The sequence below is a fragment of the Podarcis liolepis genome (assembly GCF_965112155.1).
Source record: "Podarcis liolepis genome assembly, chromosome: 10".
Classification (NCBI taxonomy): Eukaryota; Metazoa; Chordata; class Lepidosauria; order Squamata; family Lacertidae; genus Podarcis; species Podarcis liolepis.
In genome coordinates, this window is record NC_139562.1 from 25,909,581 (window position 1) to 25,931,622 (window position 22,042).

Consider the following 22,042-nt stretch of genomic DNA (forward strand, 5'->3'; position numbering starts at 1 on the left):
CTATACCCTGAGCTAAATGGGAGTGGAGGGTGGGTGACTCGCTGAGGGACGACGACAAATGAGGAGGAGGCGGAGCTGGCACCACAGCATTAAGCTGCTACATACGCCCCCCGGAGGCACCTGGTTGGCCACCTCCGGTGGGCATGGGCGCCAGCCAGGTAGGAGGGGAGGGGGCTAATGCCCCCTACCAGGGGCGGAGCTCGGTCTCCCGCCCACAACCACTCCCCTCTCTTCCAGGGAGGAGAGTCTTTCAGGAGTAAATGAAGCAAGAAGTATTAAATCACAATTAGGTTCAGTGCTCAGAGAACACTTTCTCCACCAATCTTTTATATCTACAGATTCTTTTTTTGGGGTGGGGTGGGTGTAACATGTACAGTTTGGAACAAGAGCTTTTTGGCAAAAGGAATTGCCACTGTCAGGTGGTGGGTGCCAAGAGGCATGGAGCCAAAGCAAGGAGGTATCAGAATTCTTGAGGGAACTCCAAGGTTTGCTGAAGTAGAAAAAAATTTGTTGGAACACCGAGAAGCTGAAAAAAATGGAGGCAGGCACAGACCAATGAGAATATTGTCAGTAATCAGACACTGAGTTAGAAGCTGCAGGGCACCAGATGGGGAGTCATTTTAGGGCACAGAGATGATTGCTAATGATAGAGAGAGCATTGTACCTGAAGCTGTTAGGCAGAAGCCCCTAGAGGAAACTCCCAGGCCTATAAGGGACAGAGACTGGGTGCCTTCCACCACATGACAACAGTCCAGTGGTGCAAGGAGTGCACTGGGAGGAAGCCTATGGAACAGAGGAGGGGGACCCCATCTTCAGGCTAGAGAGCTTGCCCTTTAGGGCTCTGAAGGTATCTACAAAGAGGTGAAGACTGAAGGAAGGCATCTGGAGACAGAGGCTTAAAAGGCCTCATTCTACTTCCAACCTTCGCTAGAGCAAGTTTCTCACTTATAGCTAACCGTGGTCTGGCAAGCTTTGACCCTGCCTCACCTTGTCCTTTGTGAAATCAGACCAGAACATGACAGATGTTGAATGTCAACTGGAAAAGAAAAATGGAAACTGAAGATATGGGAATAGAATGGCTTGCTGGAGGAAGGCATGGTTGGAACCATGAAGAGGAACAATCCTATTATGAGTTTATCCTGTAACATATTGTTGCAGGTCACACTCGTAGAACAGGATTCTTGGGGGTTTGCACCAGTCTTTATGTAATTTTGGTCAGCAGGTAACAACTGTTAGATATAAACAAGCATTTTTAAAAAATGCTTAAATCTCCACCTTTATGACTCCTTTCTTGTTGTTACTAATGACAGTTTCCCTCTTAATTATTGTTTACTGCGATCTTATGCTTGTTTCATTGGGCTTATTTCCATTTTGACAGCCACCTTAAATCCTGTGAATGGCTGGGTAAAAATAGCCTTTTCACAAGACTGTCATTCCAATCCAGAGAGAGAGAGACCCTGAGCATCGGTGTGGCTGATGTGGTGGGTGTGCATTGTGTTGCTACTCCAGCCCCGCTGAACTTAATAGATGCTTCTGATGAGGATGCGGAAGTGAATTCCCCTGGGACCCCGGGTGGCATGTAAACAATAGAACCTATTCTGGTGGTGAAAGCCATTCCTGCAAATTTCAGTCTTGCTACATTGAACAGCGGTGAGCTCCTGCTGAAAAGCCTTTATTAAAACACTATCACTGAAGCATGGTTTGCAGGCCTTTATTTCAAATACAGCTCATTGGGGAGCCGTAGGGCTGCAAAGGAGAAAGTATATCCCTTCTCCCACTAGGACACACTCTGCCACTTCACTAGTCCTCTGTACTGCTAAGCCTTTAGGCATCTGCTGACTTGAAGGATATTTAAGTTACAAGAACTGGAAGTGGCAGCTTGGTGGATCATATTTCTCTTAAGTACACGAATCTCTGTTTAAGTCACCAGCTGTGCAAAGTGAATAAACCACAGTCCATTCCCATACTCTAAATAGTTTGTCTGCTACTGGTATGTGAGGGTGGTGTGGTGTTTGGGATTGCCTGAGGGGTTTTCCAAAGGGACAGAATCTACCACTGCGTATAGCCTATTCCACACACCCCTCAATTTCTCCTTTGTTAAGGTGTCATACTTAACCTTCAAGCTATTATCTGAGATCAGGACGTTCAAGGGCAATTTGGGGTGGAGTGAAGGGGCTGGCGCCTTCTCAAAAGAAAACTCTGTTGGAAAAATATATATATGGGTGTGTTCATGGAATGTACTGCATGCACATTCCTCTAGGATCCTGATCCAGACTTATTAAGGATTGTGACAGAATGCACGAAGCTGACTGAGCAACTATAATAACTCTGATCAGCTGGCTAATGTGTGAGATTACCTTCTGTGCTCATGAACTACACACACACACCTCGTTTTAACTAGGGCTGGAACTTAATAATAACAACAATTAATTGCTTAATTGTGTGGATTTTAACTGACCATTCTGTTGAGTAAATGTGCCCATCTGGGTAAATGCAATATTTGTTTGCTTTGAAAATTTAACGAAGAAAAGGATGGGGGAAGAGGGAAAAAAATTAAAGACAGTAAAATAAAATAAAGAGAATAGATAGATAAAAACAACAACACACCACCCTACTATTCGATCCATGAAAATAATCCTAAAGCAAGCCTCTTGTGTTAAAAGAGAAATGAGTGCTCTTCTTTTAAGATGGTGCTTCTTGTCAAGCTTATTTTTATCAGCACTTGTATCAGGGACATAAGTAGTTGCCTTATGTGGATTAGGTGCACTGGTCGATCTAGTTCAGAATTGTTCACACTTACTGACAATGGCTTGCCAGAGTCTCAGGCGGGGGGCTATGTGATAGATAGATAAAATCTGCTGCTTCAGTTGCGGTTAGTTGTTGCAATGTTTTAAAATTAATCTAGCCAATTATTACTCTATTAAATGTTGCAGCTCTAATTTTATCTACCACTAGCTCCTACGCACTGGCCATGATACTGTGGCTACCAACTCAAATTAGCTTCCACTTAGTCCTTGTAGCAGATATGACAGATGTGCAGCCTGACTTATGAGGTATTGTGCCACCTTATGCATGTTTAGGAGGGTTAGGATAGGTTCTGTGTCAGCAGTGTCAATGCACTGGAGCAGAATGTCATGTAGTCACAGCAGCACAGGGCAGCGTGCTACAACAATAGCAGCAGCCCCTGTTGCTGGAAATAAAGTAATGGCCTTGCACAAAGCAGTTGTATGATGCAGAATTGGACACAGAGGTATGTGGCATTTGGGATTATTCATAAATTACATTGATTTATGTTTAATGAATTCTGCTGCACTGAGAAGCCTGGAATAAATATATTTTATTGAACTAGCTCCAGGTTAAAAGGAAGGAAGCGTTTCCCCACTTCTCTCCCATACTAGACTAGGTACCTCCAGCAATGTGGCCCAGTGCAGGGACCAATGAAGAAATGCATTCTATTTGCACCACTAGGGAGGCCACATTTAGAAACTGCAGATTGTCTCCTCCGCTCTTTTTCATTTAACCCTGAGAAGGAAGGAGGAAATTAGAAAGGAGGTTTGGGGTTGCTCAGTGCAGCTTGTATGTACATTGCCATACATTGCCAAAAAGGAGAGAATGCATCACTAAAGAAAGAGGACCTTAAGAGGGCATGTTGTTGTTTAGTTGTGTCCGACTCTTCGTGACCCCATGGACCAGAGCACTCCAGGCACTTCTGTCTTCCACTGCCTCCCGCAGTCTGCTCAAACTCATGCTGGTAGCCTCGAGAACACTATCCAACCATCTCGTCCTCTGTCGTCCCCTTCTCCTTGTGCCCTCCACCTTTCCCAACATCAGGGTCTTTTCCAGGGAGTCTTCTCTTCTCATGAGGTGGCCTCATGAGAAGAGCCTCAGCTTCATGATCAGTCCTTCCAGTGAGCACTCAGGGCTGATTTCCTTTAGAATGGATAGGTTTGATCTTCTTGCAGTCCATGGAACTCTCAAGAGTCTCCTCCAGCACCATAATTCAAAAGCATCAATTCTACAGCGATCAGCCTTCTTTATGGTCCAGCTTTCACTTCCATACATCACTACTGGGAAAACCATAGCTTTTACTATACGGGCTTTTGTTGACAAGGTGATGTCTCTGCTTTTTAGGATGCTGTCTAAGTTTGTCATTGCTTTTCTCCCAAGAAGCAGGCGTCTTTTAATTTCGTGGCTGCTGTCACCATCTGCAGTGATCATGGAGCCCAAGAAAGAGGGCATGTAGTTGCAGAAAAATTGCATTTGCTGATTTATATGTATATATGCAAATTTAGAAATACTTGCTATCATGTAAAACAGGAGTGAGGAACTTCTGGCCCACCAGGGGTTCAAACTTAACCTGTAAAGTTGTTTTCCCCAAAATCTCCTGTTCTCCCCAACACTTGACACCGAATGTGATGGCAGGGCAGTTAGAGATGTGGCTGCCAATGCTCAATTGGAACCTTCAAGCATGCTCCTAATTGTGCACTGGCAAATCAAAGCAGGTTTTTATTTTACCAACCAGTGCTGGAGTAATAGCACCAGCAAGTTTCCTAAGGGTGACATCAGGTGACTGACAAGTTGGCTTCTTTGCTTACCTGTCAAATTTGGCTCACGAGGCTGGGATTCAATAAGAATCTGGTCCATGGAGCTGAAAAGGTTCCCTCACTCTGATTTAAATATAAATGCAATAGATCTTACCTAGAGGGAAGAATGGGACCAGGTGACCTGCACATTCTCAGTCTGCTATCAATCTGCAAGTTGTAGAGGGGCAGCTTCAAGGCTCCTGCTGCTCCCCCTTCTTATGGTTCTTTATCTTGAAGCCACACTTGGACCAGGAAACCCTTTGGACAGAGAACACATTCAAATGGATGGCAGCCTCTAACAGTTCCTCAAAGAGGACTGTTCTCTGTCAATTAAGATGCATGGCATCCTATCAGCCAAGGAAAGATGTATTAAAATATGGAGTCATTCTTCTCCCAAGCTTAGGCCCTTTCTACTTTGCCATAGCAAGTGGAGAGGCCACAAGGAGTACAGTAGATTACTCCAAGGCCAGATTCACACTATACAGAGTTCCCTGTAAAGAGCGATTGATTGTTAAACCACTCTGAGAATTGTAGCTTTGTAACAACTCTCAGAACTCTTAACAAATGACAGCTCCCAGAATCATTTGGGGTAAGCCATGAGTGTTTAAAGAGGTATCATAGTGCTTTAAATGCATGGTATGAATGTGGTCTTAGTCTCTTACACAAAGCAGAATGAGTCTGTGGGCCTAATTTCACAAGAGGGCCATTTTGAGGAAAAGATGAAGGCTCTTGGGCCAATTCCATACACATATCACCCAGGGAACTACTAGCAAGTCCCAATGCCAAGGCCACCAGTCCTTCCATACAGTTTCCTGGGCAGAGAGCCAGACCGACACAGTTTATTACATGAAGCAAAAGACAAGATGGCGCCCCGTGCTCATTCCATGTACAGAGGCTGACTAGACTTGTAGGTAAATCTTGTGTCAGTCCTGACAATGGAATGACATCTTCAAGGGCACCTGTGGGCAGCAGGCTAGTTTAGGAGGTGTATGACAGGGTTGTAGATGGCCAGGGTTCAAGAGGAGTTGGTGGGGTGTTGACCTTTAAAGCCCTGCGTGGCTTTGGCTCTGTATACCTGAAGGAACGTCTCCACTCCTACTGTTCAGCCTGGACACTGAGGTCCAACTTCTGGTGGTTCCTTCACTGTGAGAAGTGAAGCAACAGGAAACTAGACAGAAAGTTGTTTTGGTAGTCATACGCACAGTGTGGAATGCCCTCCTGGCAGATGTAAAAGAGTTTTAAAAACTGCATAATTTTTTGTAGCCTTCTGCTTCAGGAAGCTTTTAATGCTTGATGTTATTGTTGTGGTTGTTGTTTTTCCCATATTTTTGTTGGAATCTTCCCAGATTGGCTGGGGCAACCCAGTCAGACAGGTGGGGTGTAAGGAATAAATAAATAAATGTTGTTGTTGGTATGCTGCATCCCAGCACATGAGATCTGAGGTGATTGCCTCACTCTGCCTAATGGTTGGGCCAGACTTGCCTGGGCAGATGCAATTAAAAGTTAAGTCATGTGATCTTACTTTAGTTAATCACTGTAGTTTATATTGATGGTAATGAGTATAAGGTGAATGTTTATAAATGACTAAAAAGTGTTTCCACAAGAGTTAAGAAAATATAACACCTTTGGTTAATAAAAACAGATATCAATCAGAGGCTAGAGAAACTGGGGGGGATAACGCTTGCATCAAAAGAGATATATGTTGGGCTTGTTCCATAGTATAAACTATGCTGACCTCTTACTGTTTTGTTTACAGTGATTTAGTTATTCTTGGGTGGAGAAGGGAGCTAACCTTTGGCTGAGTTCATTTTTACTCCCCTTTTAAGGATGCGCCTCCACCCACAATCCGTTTCTCATTACTCTGACCAAATAATGATACATAAGGGGGGGAAACAGTGTCAGTGTTATGTTCCTCCTGGTATGGTTTGTAGAAGCTGCCTCTGTTTGCTGTCCAGATGGATGGATTGACTTTGAAATGCCTGGCTCACTTCTTTCTAACACCGAGCAAAATAAACTTTAGGAAATAATGTTGAGATCAGCTACATCCTAGTTCTGCTCAGGCAGTTTGGGAGTGTCTAATATAGATGGAATCCATCATCATCATCATCATCAATAAAATAGCAACAACATCAGACTAGAAACTCAAAGTGTTTTTCCATCCCAGGAAACAGAGGCCCTCAAACATTTCTACTTTCTGATTTGTTATTTTGACCTTATTCGTTCCTGTTACGCAACATAAGCTACAGTATCCACACTGGACTCTTGCTGTGAGAGTCAACAAAAGCCTTTCCATCAGTTCTAGTTGTTCCAGTATGTTGACAGTAATATCTAGTGTGTTCATTGTTCATTTATTAATTGTAATTTTAAAAAATGGTTCTTGGACTCCCATTTTGGAATCCAACCCATTAGGAAGGGCCTTTGAAAAGCTCAGTGGCATTTCCTATTTGTGTGAACTTCCTGTCAGTTTCTTTCTTTATTTACGTGTGCTGTGTGAAATCTAATCTATGCCGCTTCAGGTGAAATCTCATCTGAATTTCTGCAGGAAAATTATTGCATGTTATAATTAATATTTGCTCAGACATTTCCCCCCGGCAGATCAGTATGCTTGGGACAGGCATGACTAATTGCTGTCCCATAGAGGGAGACAAAATTTGCTACTTGTTTTCTTTATTTAATACATTCTTTTAAAAAATAAATAGTAACAGAACAAGGAGCAAACTTGAGAAAAGATGCACAAGAAAATGAATGCTGATGGTAACCATTGAGAGAGTAGCACATAAATCAGTAACATAAAATACAGAGTAGGAACCTGAACTGTCTCAAATCATAAACATTTCCAAATAAAACTATATTTTAAAGGGATCTGCTGACTCACTGTCTCTGATGACAAATAGATTACAAATACATTTCTATTTCACCCTTCAAAAATATTGCCCCCGAAGATGCAGGGTATCTGTCCTGGTCTACACTGTTTGCCTCTGAGCTCTACCCCCTTGTCCTGCCACTGGTCATGCCTTTACTTTCTGCAACCTCTTCTTAGTTCTGGACCTGGTCTCCTGAAGGTGCTGCAACCACTCCCAATGGCGAATTAGCTAATCCAGTGTGTCGAGAGCAGAAGAATTCCTGGGCAGCCAGTGTGCCAGGTTCAGGTGAAAAGTTTGTGGGTGAAGCATGTCACCTGCCAGGGCTGCCTCCAGGTTTGAGAAGGCCCTTGGCAAAGTGCCATCTTCTGGTGCCCTTTTTATGTCAGTGCCCCTCCTCCTATGTGGGCAAGCTTACCTGTGGCAGTGGAAGGCTGCTGTAAATGGTTACCTGTACTGCTTTCTCTCCCTTCTTGGAACTGCCTCTAAATGTGTTGCTTGCTGTGCTTTTAGCCCCTGGCTGTGTGAGTGTATCTCACTCTCTTGTGGGACTTCCCTACCCAGCCTCTTCTAGGCTGTTTGGCTCACCTCTGCAGCTGACTGTTGAGCTAACAGCGTGAGCAGGGAGCTGCTGCACCAGCTGTTTCTGACACACACACACACGTGTGGCTGGTGCTTTAAAAAGTACAGGATGGCAGGTCCCTGCCCCAAGGGGCTTACAATCTAAAATCTTGAGTAAACGTAGGGTTACAGTGGATCTTGGTGGCACTGCAAGGTCTTTTGCTGTTTAATTAGTGGGCTTTATAGGCAAACCCCCAAGTGGCCATGCAAGTGTCCTTCCTCTCCAAATGGTCACTGAAATACACTGAGATTGCTGAGTTTCTTCCCAGCCATGTGGAAGCATCAGGAGTACTAGATGCAATTGTTTTTAATGCCATTCCCCATTTGGGGCTTCTTGGCTCTGAAACGGTTCCACTATTGAGATGCTCTGTATTAAATCTGATAACCCAGCAGGGCCTGAGGTTTGACATCCTGGCTTAAAGGATAGATGACAGACGGCTGGGGAAAACCTGCAGCCCTCTAGAGGTTGGGACTCCAACTCCCATCTGCCCCAGCTAGCAGGGGCAACAGTCAGGGACAGTGGGATTTGGAGCCAGCATCTGGAGGGCTACAGCTTCTGCATCCCAGTGCCAAGATATTTCTGGGAAGTGCTTCGTTTTCAGTTTAATGTAACCTGCATACAGTTTCCCCACAGTGAACTGCGTCCTCCAAGGCAGCTCAGGATTAAACATAAACTATCAATACACAGCATCATAATCATGATTGGGATGTATGTGTATTACAGCCAGGCACCTCGAGGGCTCGTGTTTTGAGTTGGCGTTAGATAATCTTGGGCTGGTTAGGAAAGGCTCGAGCAAATCCATTACTCTGCACCACGCAGAGGCTCTTTTTCGTCACCCTCCTCCTTGTTTTGAAGTACGTGTTGCTGCGCCATCTGGGCTCCTCTGTAACGATGCATTCTGTAGCCAGTGCCAACGGTGCTCGGATCCCTTCACATACACACCCCGCCGCCCCACAGCACGCGTTAAGGAAAAGGCATGAGACTACAGGTCCTCACCTGCAGAGGAGATGCCACACATCCCAAAAAGGTTTCCTGGCTCTGATCTGGAATGCTAATATTTCAGGGCTGTAGTGTGCAAAGCAACTTGAAGGGGGGAGACGACAGGCACTCCGGCAAGAATCTGCAGCTGCCGCCGCTGCAGCCTTCGTATCTTGGTTTCTAATTTCTGCTACCTGCTTCAGAGAAATAAATGCATGCCAAGTCTGGAATTTGTAGGGCTGGTCCAGCAAACGAAAATCACTGCTGCTCATTCCCACCGTCTATTTTGGATCAGCTAAATATATCCTGCGGGTTCCTCTCTCTCTCACACTTTTGGCCCTATTTTTCCTTCCCCTCATCTCTCTCTCTCTCTCTCTCTCCCCGCACTTCTCAACTGCAGAGTAACGGAGAAAGACAAATAAAATCACACTGGAGCGGGCTCCGAGACAGCGACGAAGGAAACCCTCCACCCACTTCCAGCTCAGCGCACCCAAGCGAACGTGGGAGAGAGCGAGAAGGCTTGGAGAGCCTGTGGATCCCACTACGAATTCCAAAAAGAAGAGAGGGGGAGAAGGGGAGGGGAAAGTGACGCGAGGGGAGAGGGCGGGTTGGGTGGGAGAAAGGTAGCAATGAAATTAGCATCGGCGCTCCCATTGGATCTCTCTGCGTGCGATTTGCATTAGCCTCGCCTCTTCTCCCAGCCGCCCCTCCCGCCTCTGCCGTTCTTTGGTTGGCTTGGGTTTTGCGGGCTAGTGCAGTGCAGGAGTCAGGGAACCGAGGAGGAGACAAGCACCCGAGGCGGCCAGCGCTGCTGCTGCTGCTGCTGCCGCCGCCGGGAGTTGGGGAAGAGACCGAGGGACCTTCGACGCCGCGATCCTTTGGCCGCGCTCGCTCGCGCGCTCTCTCCCATGCCTGTGCGCATCGCGTTTGCGGGTGGCGGCGGCGGCATTTCTTTATTTTGATCGCGAAGGAGCTGCTCTGCGCGCGTGCCAAAGCGAGGAAGCTGCGAAATAAGTACGTGAGAGAAGAGGAGGAGGAGGAGGGCGCAGGTCTGTTACTTTCTCTTCTCAAAGTTTCCTGCTGGTGCAGTATGAAGTGCAGCGATGGCAAGGAGAGGTAAGACGGTGGTGAGGACGCTGGAAGATCTGACCCTCGACTCGGGTTATGGTGGTGCGGCAGACTCCGTCCGGTCCTCCAACTTGTCTCTGTGCTGCTCCGATTCCCCCCACGCGGCTCACCCCTATGGAGGAAACGGCTGGCAGCATCTAACTGACTCGATGCACAGTAGACACAACAGCTTTGACACCGTCAACACTGTCCTGGTGGAAGACTCCGAAGTGCTGGACTGCGCCGAGCAGCACTGCTCCAGGCTGCTGCCTGACCTTGAGGAGGTCCCCTGGAGCCTCGACGAGGTGGAGGCGGTTCTCCTCCTCCTGCAGCGCAAAGAGGCCAGGGGGCCGGTGGGGGTGGGCGCCGCCGCCGCCAGCTCCAGCAGCGTCGCCAGCTCCACCACCACCACCATCAGCAGCAGCAGCGGTGGCGGCGGCGGCGGAGCGCCCCCTTCGAAAGATGCCCTGGCCAGACTGTCCACCTTGGTCAGCCGCGCGCTGGTCCGGCTGGCCCGGGAGGCTCAGCGCCTGAGCCTGCGCTTCGCCAAGTGCACCAGGTACGAGGTGCAGAGCGCCATGGAGATCGTCCTGGGCTGGAGCCTGGCTTCCAGCTGCACGGCGGCCGCCCTGGGCGCGCTCTCGCTCTACAACATGAGCAGCAGCGGCGGCGACCGCTTCAGCCGAGGCAAGTCGACCCGCTGCGGCCTCACCTTCTCGGTGGGCAAGTTCTACCGCTGGATGGTGGACAGCCGGGTGGCCGTGCGCATCCACGAGCACGCCGCCATCTACCTGACCGCCTGCATGGAGAACCTCTTCCGAGAGATCTACGCCAGGGTCCTGCAGCTGGGCGCCGGGGCCGCCGCGCCCCCCCTCCACCCCCAGCACCACCTGCACCACCTCCAGGCGCAACAGCACCCAAACAACCCTCCTCAGCTGCCGCCGCCGCCGCCGCCACCGCACCACCACCGGGGCCAGTGCTCGGGCGCCGCCGCCGCCGCCGCCGCTCTGCCTCCTCCGGCTCCTGGAGCCGCTCCTGCCGCCGCTTCGGACAACAAGGACCGAGAGAGCAGCGGCAGCAGCAGCGCCGCCGCCGCCGCCAACAACCACCACCACCACAGCAACGAAGCGCCAAAGTTTACGCTGGAGTCCCTGGAGCAGACGGTCAACAACGACTCGGAGCTGTGGGGGCTGCTGCAGCCTTACCAGCACCTCATCTGCGGGAAAAACGCCAGCGGTGAGTCAGGCGGGCGATGCGCAGGGCCCTGCCCACCTGTTGTTGTTGGAGTGCCAGGGACGGGCGGGGGGGGGGGAGGGGGGAGAGGGCTGCAGGCGGGGCGCGCGCTTGGCTGGCTGGCGTGCGTGCGCGCAGCCTGCCCACTAGGGGTGGATGGGGGAGATGTCTGTGCACCTCCGAGGGCCACCCAGTAGGAGGGACACACGGTGTTTGGCCCTTACAGGAGAAGACCAAACATCTTGTGGGCGGGGAATGGCCAAAGGATGACTTGTATGGGAGTTGCACCTGCAAAGTTTGCTTGCCATTATTAGACTGCAATCTTTATGCAGGCTTGCGGCTTCCAGAGCTGGTGGTCTTCTTGTTCCTTATGGGAGAGAAGCCTCAGTGAAGAGATGAGACTTGTGTCTAGGGTTGTGCTGTAAATCTGTAAATGAACTCGGAGGCAACTCCAGGCACTTTTGTTGTGCTTACTTGGGAGTCAGCTCCCATTGAACTCATTATTTGCTTGTGAAAATTAATGGTATTTCCTGAGAGGTACCTTGGAGTTGTTGGGGTGGGGTGGGGTGGGGAGAGTGGCAGTGCAGTTGGGATGTTATTTCTCATCCACTGTTGTTGGTTTTACATCCATGCTCTTGATGCTAACGCTGAGTGGCTGAACTTGATTTCCACTTACCTGTAACAATGGAATAAGCTGCTCTCCCAAGGTTGCCAATTCACCCCTCTGACATGGCTCCTGTGTAGCATGCCAGAGAGAAATGAGTTGCTGCTCATCACCAAATCTCCATACAGGGAAAAGCTTCAGTTTCTGCCTGCTGTGCAGCTGTTGAATAAGAAGGTCTCTTCCCTGCTCTGGAATGTGGCAGCTTCAGTCTACTGTTAATAGTGTTCTTGCATAAGGCTATACTTTGTGCCCAATTTTGATGGAGAGCTGTATTCTGTGGTTGTCTTTGGAGAAGGGCTGTACACTGTAAAGACAAGATGTCAGGTGGTTTTAGAGAAGGTGGTATACTGTTTCCTTTGATAGTATCTGTGTTGAAGTGGGCTGTGTGCTGCATACCTGTAATTGTTTTCAGTGGAGAGATGTACACTGCAATGCTAAGTGTTGAGGAGAAAGCTTGTGAACTATGCTTATCTAAACTGCTCGGAGCTAAGGGTTGTGTGCTGTTCCCAGACATTTCTTGTGCAGAGATGCTCATGGCCATGCTGAATGTGGTTGTGCTTTGCACCCACTTGTGTAGTCACTAGGTAAAATGTAGTTCTGGTAAGAAATCTGAACAGAAGTGTTCCTGAAATATTGCCTCTTGCTCTGATAATGGCGTAGAAATGGTGAGACTGTGCTGTAAACGGCCGCACTTCATGTCTACCTGTAGTGCATGGAGATAGGTAATAGGGAAGCAGTTTTTTGGGGGGTGGTAGGGATGCTCAAGAGGGCTGTCTTTCTTCTGTACACTGTATGATGCATTGTTGGGCATTCTGGGGGAATTATTCCACCTAGATTGGCTTCATCACCATCTTAGATTTCTTGCATTCTTTTATTTGCAATGCTTTAGGGATCTGCTTTAAAATCTACCCATCTGTAAACCTGGCTGGCTTCTAGAATAATAACCTACTTCTTAGGGGAAGGGCTATAGCTCAGGGGCAGAGCATCAGCCTTGCATACAGAAGGGCCCAGGTTCAATCCCTGGTATCTCCAGGCAGGGGATAGTCTGAAATCTGGAGAGCCCACTGCCAGTCAGTGTAGACAGGTTTGTGCAATGGTCTGACTTGCTATAAGGCAGCTTTCTACGTTGTTCTCCTCAGCCTCCCTCAAACCTTCAGTATGTTACATTTATTTATTCATATTTTATATAGACCTCTGAATCATAAAACTGTCTTAAGTGGTGTACACACTAAAATTATCAGTAAAACACAAATAAAATCAGCAAAATATTTTTAAAAGGCCAAGCATACAGAAAGCAATTGCAGTATGACACGGTTGGATAAAACAGTAAGCAAATAGTTGCATTAGCAACTGTTGGGGAGCTGGGCTCCTTAGTTTCACCAAATCCCACTGGACTTTGCACACTTTCCAGATGTGCCACAGCCAATTAAGAAGCAGCTGATTTGGCATGCTACAAAAGGGGAAGGAATCCTCAGCCCAGGTGATGGGAAGAGTGCCAGCTCCCAGCTTCCCAGAGACTTCACATGAACGACTTCAAAATGGCTTTGGATATGTCACTGATTAATCTTCGTTGCCACTACTCTAGTTCAGCCACACGAGGCTCATCCATACTGTTGTTTGAAGTGGATTATAAGCTTCCTGCACCTCCATTAATTTGCCATTGTCCATATGACCTCCTCCAAATTGCTATCTCCACACACTTTCCTCTCCCTCAGTCTGGATTTTCTCATACCAAGGATACTCTGGAAAGGGGAGGGTATGTGCAAATTTGTGATCTTTCTTCAACAAAGGTAACCGCAGAGGTACCAGCTGCAGCGAATGCATTGGGTGGAAAGGGGCACTGCCCCACTGAGCTCAGTCTGCCCTTAGTTAGCTCCCATCTGTCTACTTCCTCACTTACAACCAATCCAGGGAGTGGCTCTGGCTGCAGGTTTCCTCTTCCTTCATCTCAGTTGGGAGGAGGAAGGAGACAAATTAGCTGGCCCTGCCTGTCATTGGCTTTGGCACCACCTACTGTAGGCTGCTCTGCCTTCTGTTTTACTAGTCCCAACGGGCACCAGCCACCACTGAGAGGTACTTTATTCTCCCTCTGTTCACAGCTGTGACGGTCACCATGTTTCTTGCCAGCTAGTTTGGAAGAGTTTTCCTGCTTGCCTAGTCTGTGGCTGTAGGTTTTACACCGAACAATGAAGTTTGTGGCTGTAGGTTTTACACTGAACAATGGAGGGCTGACAGTGTGCTTCACATCAAACCTTTTGCACACGTGACACAGAAAGCACACGAGGACACTGAAATATGAATGCGGCCCTTAACTGATCCTAAAAACTGGGTGCATGTGCATTCAAAAAGCCATTGCTATTGTCCCCATGCACGTGTGCACACAGCTCAAGGAAAGCTCAAGGTGTCCTCCAATTTGCAGGACAAGGCCTTTGAATCCTGTCCCATTTTTCCTTCTTCTCCTTAGTGGCTCACCACTAAGACAGAGCTTGGTGGTTGCCTTCAGGTTTGGGCTTGAGGCAATCATGAATAAACCCCACCCTGCTGCTTCCTCATTCCAGTTCCTTCCTATGTCCTCTTCATTTTGAGACTGCTAAGTAGGTTTTTATTTTTATTTTTAATGTGAGGTAGCAGTATACTGTAATTATTTTAAGAAACCTACCTTTTTACAGTCCCCAAATCCTTTCCACCCCTTAACTTCTAACAATTTTAATGGAACATGGAAAAGCTGAGAACCTGGGATGGATACCAGCTTCTTCGTTGAATTTTGCCCCTCTTTTCACTTTACCAGCCCCTTTCCCACTCATCTCTCTCCCCACTCCCATTTGTGAGCAAAGCACTGAACTGTTGGTGGCTACCCATAAGGTTTGAATCATACAGATCTAGGGATGTCTGGTGGGGGGAAGAGACGGGGACCAGGATTGTTATTATTATCTTCACTTGTGCATCTCCAGAAATGTGCACAGTTCTGTTAAGGACTGGTGGCGGAGGCAGGGGAAACTTCCTGACATTCCTGGCTTTTCCTTTTCAGTAGGTATGTGTGTGGATAAGGATAAAAAACACATGTGGTACTTCCCCCCCTCCCCCAGAAACTGCAGCTACAGTGGATGGCATGGTGGGAGGGAGGAAAGAGATATTTGGGGAGGGGGACGTCTCTGAGCATTATTTACTATAACATCTGCAGTGAACTCCAGGACCGAGTGTTTGGCTGAGTACCTCTGTTTTGTCTCCCTCTTCGCTGCTGTGTATATTTTTGTAGAGGCTTCTCATATGTTTGGGCTGCATATTGCGTACACACACACACACACACACACACACACACACACACACACACTTCAAAAGCCTTCATTTTTCCACAGGAAATGCTAGAACTGTAACTGAAGCTGAGAGACAGAGAGAGAGAAGAAATAAAATTTTGTTACGTGGGAGCTGCTCAACGCAGTCTTTTGCTGGGGAGATTTCATTCATGTCGCTGCTTGTTTACTGAAAGCTTCAGGCACAGAAGATGCAACAAAGCTGATGCATCAGCCTCCCTGGGATAGTTTTTCATCTTTTAAAAAAGGTGTCCAACCAAACTGTAATGCTTCTCCTCCCTGCCAACAAATCCAGACAGCTTCATAAAGGGAAAGGCATTACAGTATGTTATTCAGATGCATGCATACAGTAGGTGCAGGGCTGCGGTATGAGCTTTCACGTTCAATGGGATCTAAGCTGTGTTTGCATTATTATGTGTGTCTCACCTCCACCAAGAGATGTACCCTTCTGATATAAACCTTGGGAGGCAAAACCAGAATCTGAACAAGCCAAGGTGAAGAATGGTGAAATCAAGGGAACCAAATTGAAGCAACTGATTGGAATCTCTTGTTCTGATACTCTGTTGTATTTTAAGATTCTTCTAAAGGGCACAAAAGGATATTTCATAATGACCGACTCATGTTTAACACTGTACAGTGTTAGCTTTCCTTTTGTTATTATGGCCCAGTTTGCACATAACACGAAGCCAAACCTAGCATGAATGAGCCAATGTTCAGGCTTCCGGTGAGGAGATTGTCGCTGCTTTGCTCCTCTCCAGTCATTCTGCTCCTGTGCTGATCTTAGACCATGGTTTGGCTTAGTGTGTCACCTAAGCCAGGGCTTGTGGCTTAGCTTTGTCCAGACGGTCAAACACAAGACCATCCATAGACAGTTTAGCTTAGTTCGTAATGGCTCTGGTGGTGCAACAGATAAGCAAGTAGCATTATGAGACACAGCTGAAAGGAGGACCTTCTCATTTTACATTCATGGATTACCAGGGCAAGGTTTAGCTGTATCCCTTAGCTCATGCCGTATAAGTGAATGGTTAATATTCATTCCTATGGGGGAAATGAAAAAGCAGCATGTGACAAGATTATGCTTGCTAGCTCACTGTCCCAACCCTGCATGGCAATTCTAGGGCATGACTTCATTGATGGATGGGAGGGTGAGGGGTAGAGCAGAAGGATTCAGGTAAGGAGTAGAATCTTCCCATCCCTTCTAATCAAATTTAGCTAGTGTGAAATAATAGTGCATGCAATTAACAGTAAGAGTCCATCTGTCACTAGAATCAATGGCAAGACTTCCACTGATTACAATGGACCATGATCACACCATCTCTGTTGCAGCTTACTCTAATATTTATGAATGGTCAAGAGTAATGCTAGCTGCTACTCAATGCACGTACCTGGCCATAGTCAATCTTCCTTTATTTGTAAGACAGAAGCCTCCAGATGTTGTTGGACTACAATTTCCATTGGCCATGCCATTATATGTACATTCTAATTTTAACATACTTACCTCTTGCAATATTTGTTGATTTCATCATACAAAGAGTTCTCCTTCAATCTAGCAGCTCAGCTTATTGTTAGAATCACCAGATGCAATGAGACCAGAGATTCTGTACCTCTTAATCATTGTGCAGAAGTAGAGGAAAATTCAGCAGTCACAGCTTTCCTGATCCCTGCATGATGAGTTGCACTCACTGAAGCTCCCTTGTATAAAGTTACAAGAGCTCTTCTACCCTTTGGTAGAATACACTATCTGTATTGCAGTGGCATGTTCTTGCAATGGAGGTTGCCTTGATCTGTCAGGCTTAGCATTTGCAAAGCTTTCTGTGCTATAGCGTTACTTAACATCACAACACTGGTGCATTAACCCTGGGTTTTGGAGGTAGCTAAGTCTTACAGTACAATCCTATGTGTGTTTACTCAGATATTGAACTGGTTCAATGAGTTTTGCTGCAATATAAGTGTGCATAGTATTGACAGCATGTTCATAGTAGAGCTAGTTAGTGGTTATAATAATGAATTTTGTCTTATTGGATACTCCTGCATTTGGCTTAATTTATTGCCAAACAGTACAATGCTATCTTATGTTAAAAGAATAATAGTGTTTAGAAGGCTTGCATGAAGTGTAAACATCTTTTCAGAAGATAAGAACAAAACCTAAAAGCAAAGGAGGTAGATAAGATTATTTCCCTTTGTTGAAAGCTCAGACATACTCTGAATTTTTAGAATACCAAAAGGGAGGTTTCTGCCCCATATATCACCCTGATTCATGGCTGAATTCATACACCAGAAACTCTTTGGTTCAGGTACAGGTATGGAACATAAGGTAGTAGATCAAGGAATTGGCACAAAATTGGAATTGCATTAATCAAGGTTTCACCCTGAACAAGTACAATGTATCTTTTCCATTCAAATATCTGATGAAGGAATAAAGGTGTATTTCATCATAATGAAGATTCTGCCAAGGCAGTTCTTTATAAAATTAAAAACAGCTGCCCTCACTTGGTTGCTTCTGTTTAACCCATTTCAGTCTTTTTGGTTTCTGCCTCTCCACTTCTGTGCTGCTCTTTTGTGTACTACTGTTGTTACTGTATTGTAGATGTGTGCTTTACTGTATTGTTTACAGCGTTGGGTGCCATTGGTAGAAAGCCAGGATATAAACAGTAATGAATAAAACAAATAACACGAATTGATTTCATGGGCTGCCTAACAATTTTTGGGCACCATTCAAAGTGCTGATTATGACTTGAGACCAGTATATTGCTGATAAATGAAACCAACAGGACAGACCTTTCTGGTAGACATACAAAATAGGCATACTTAGTAGCAGTGCACAGACTGTAGAGTTCTTGGTTTTCAGAGATCCATTTATCACCCTCTTTTTGTTTTGGGTGACTTTTGTTCTCCGCTTACCTTGATTTCCTTTGTTTGCACCTTCTGATACTTTTCTTTTTTTAAGGCAGCCGCTTTGCTGTTTTTGCGATGGTTGTTGTTGTTGTTGTTGTTTTTATAACAGAGTATGGCAGTCTTTGCTAACCTGTTGCCCTACTGAGGTTTTGGACTAAAGCGCCTATCAGCCTTCGCCTGGCATGTTGACTGCCTTCACCAGGCTGGTGCCCTCCAAATCTGCATGTTGATCAGGGCTGATGGGAGTTGTAGTCCAAAACATTTGGAGGACACCAAGTTGAAGGCTGATGCATTTTTAATTGAGGTTAGTCAATAGCCACCTTGATGTATTTTTAATTGCTATTGAGTGCTCTGTGCTTCAAACTGGAAAAGCAGGTTAACAGTCTCATAATACTTAAACAGCTGATGAAGTGGACTGTAGTCTCAAAATGCTTGTGCTCTAAAAAATAAAGTGCATTAATCTTTAGGGTGCTTCAAAGACCAAGTCTTTTCATATTTAGCCAGCTACTTCAAACGAAACATGGCTATGAACCTGGAAAGCATATAGTAACTTGTGTTCTTTGCCGACAATTGTTGCTGGAACTTTGGCCTGTAAAGGTGTTATCCAGTATGAAACCTGCTAGATCACTGAAGGTGCTCCAAGAGATGTTACATCCTGTGTCTCATACTATACCAGATATTATACTCATGATGGCATAAGGAGGAGGAGACCAGTACTGTATGTGCATCAAATCCAAGATGTGCATTTATAGGTAGGTAATGCTTCCAGGTGAGGATTTGGAGCTTGTGTTCTCTTGCTTTTAAGTACAGTGGTACCTCAGGTTACATACGCTTCAGGTTACAGACTCCGCTAACCCAGAAATAATGCTTCAGGTTAAGAACTTTGCTTCAGGATAAGAACAGAAATCGTGCTCCGGCGGCGCGGCGGCAGCAGGAGGCCCCATTAGCTAAAGTGGTGCTTCAGGTTAAGAACAGTTTTAGGTTAAGAACAGACCTCTGGAATGAATTAAGTACTTAACCCGAGGTACCACTGTGCTAGATATGGAAGACAGGTGAATGGGTCTGTCATTATATTACATACCCCAGCTGTGGAAAATCTCCACTGCTTTGTTCTCTTATCATGTTTTTCTTTCCTTGGTCCTCCAGGAGTAATGAAGTCATAATAGCTTACAATTTTATTGGGCTGCTGCTAGTCCCCTAAGGTATAGCTGGGATTCTTTAAAGGTGAACATACCTATTTCACACTTTCCAAAACAATATGCGAACCGGAACACAAGCCCTCCTTCAAAATTGGCATTTAGACGAATTTTGCAATGTAGTTCTCTAGCAAAATAGAGCAAGCAAATATGCATCTACTAGCCATAAGTGTGCATATAGTACTACTGCAAATATATAATATATGCATTATATTAGGGGGGAATCGTTTGCAAAAGAAATGTGTACATTAGGAGATGTTCACACTAAAATGCTAATGAAATAATGCTGTAAAAAATATCACAAAGGGAATGCAGAGAACTGAAGAGTGGGGAAATGTGAAACAGAGAGAAACTGAAACTGACAGGTTTGCCCATCTCTGAGGACTAGCTATGTGCAATATGAGTGAGAGAAACAAGCATAGTGTGGGGTCTGATATCACTGAACTAGCATGACATCATGTGGGCTGAGCTGGCATATGGTGAAGCAGTAGCATGCTCACAAAACTGTGGTTAATAGCTTGGCTTGATGGAAAATATGACTCTGGCTTGAAGCATATCTATGACTTGTGCACAGTCAAAATCTACCACTGCACATATTCATTTGTGAAAGTAAGAGAGGTGTTTTTTTCTCTATCAAGCCCTTAGCAAGAATATTAGACCTACAAACACTGGGATGCATGGGTGTGTGGAATCCATGGGGAAGTTCCTTTGCACAGTTTCTCACTGAAGTGAATTGGTTTTGTGCAAAAATGTTTTTTTTTTAAATAAAAAACTTAGTCCTTATTAATTTCAGTGGGGCTTGCACACAGGGTGGGTTGTTTTCAGAATGTTTGTGTCTGAATGTTTGTGTGTCCTGGGAATACAACTTGCAATCAATTTCCCCTTCACACATTCTTAAGAAGGTCCACCTGGTAAGCTGCCTGAAGATGGGTAGCTTTTGTAACATTTGGGTGGTGGGATGAACATCTTCGGTTGTGTGTCTGAGAAACACTTTAAAAGCTGTAAAATTATGCATAGTAGCTACCTCCTTGTATCGTTGATGAGAACTGCACATGTCCCTGAAAAGTCACCAAGAGGCCTAATTCTGATTGGGACTGTAGCACATGGGGAGAGGCACATAGAACTCTTCCACTTGCCATGCCACTTTCTCCAGGAAAAACCCAATGTTTACCACTGAATTGGAACAAACGTCAATGGGATTGATGTTTGCTCTGATTTAGTGCTAGTGGACAACTGTTATGCCTTTCCTCCAGCACACTGTGGTTCTGATGAAAACGATTCCCTACAGAAGCTTTTATTTGACTTGGAAAGGAAGTTCCTGGTGGTTCCTGATTTTGAGAAGCCCCTGTTGCTTCCACCCCTCCTGCACCCAATCCCACTAGGGCTGGCCGAACCACCAGGCAGAGTGAGGTGGCTGCATGTGGTTGCAGATGCTGGGTGGTGATTGGAGCCCCTGTTCTTGATCTCCCTAACCTCCAGAGCCAGCACCCTGGAGTTGGCAGTGGCTGTTCATTGCTGACCTGGGCTAGGTTGCTTATCTTGCCTATTCATTTTCTCCCAATGCCTCACAGACTGTTAGAATTCCTGCTCCGTGATTGCAGTCCTGTGATTTTTGTCTATCACATGACGGTGTATGTTTTGACTCCACAAAGTGGGAAGTGATGGAGACAGGATGTTTGTGTTACTGTGTTCCATGAAGTGGGACTATTATCCTTTGTTCTTTCTCTTTGCTGTCTGATGCTAGAGAGAGAGGGAGCCATGTTGCAGTGCTCCATGTGTGTTTATATGTAAATAAAGTAGATTAGCCAAAATGCTGAGTTGCTGAGGTCTGTCACGTGAACTGCAAAGACTCTGCAGATCCCTAAGTGTGCTGGTGTCTGTTGGCATCGATTGCTGTGATGTTCGGGCAGAAGAAAGCTTTTGAAGCTCCCGAACGAACGGCCAGGAGGGAGAGAACATGCCAGTCGGGCATGTGTCTCTGCCAGGGTCCTACTTGAGAGTAGGATGAGCTCCTGACACAGACATCATGGGGGGGGGAGGCCCCTTGACCCGAGTGAGCAGGCATTGTGTCTGCCTGATACTTAAAATGGCATTGCAAATGCGTACACATTCTCTGGTGACATGTTGTTATGCTGTTGCCAACCTGTTACAACATTTGTTTGAGCAGCCTGGGATCAGGTGCCAGGTGGAGTAGCGAGTGAGTGGGTGCAAGAAATTGGAGGACAGAGGCACGTGTGTCACATGGCCTGCCATGGCCTCCTCCTCTCCCCTTCTAGCCTTCTGCCCTCAGGTGTGGTGGAGGATGCTCTCTCATTGCCAGTGTTGAAGCAAGATTCAGTGGCCAGTCTGTTTGGCTCCTGGATGTGGAATTTGCTCTTTGCTTCAGCTAGCAAAATGTATTGGGGGGTGCCATGCCTCTCACACTGTCCAACAGAGCCCAGCAATCCTCCAGAGATGCTCTTCTTTTTTAAGGGTGTGTGTGTGTGTGTGTGTGTGTGTGTGCAGGTGGCAACAGTGGAGTAGAGAGGATGGGAAAGTCCCCTTCTACAGGCTTTATTCTTCTTCAGCATCTCTGGATCCAAGCCATTGTAT

The 22,042-nt window shown here is 46.3% G+C and overlaps 1 protein-coding gene across 2 annotated transcripts in view; it reads left to right on the plus strand.

Moving 5' to 3' along the window:
- Positions 1-7,289: 7,289 nt before the first annotated feature.
- The window catches only part of ABTB3 (ankyrin repeat and BTB domain containing 3), a 219,755-nt gene continuing 205,002 nt past the window's right edge, over positions 7,290-22,042 (plus strand). For both annotated transcript variants that reach the window (XM_083462146.1, XM_083462147.1), the window contains exon 1: positions 7,290-11,387. In XM_083462146.1, the coding sequence (XP_083318272.1) occupies positions 10,148-11,387 (1,240 nt within the window). In that variant the 5' untranslated portion in view covers positions 7,290-10,147. The remainder of the gene's footprint in view (positions 11,388-22,042) is intronic.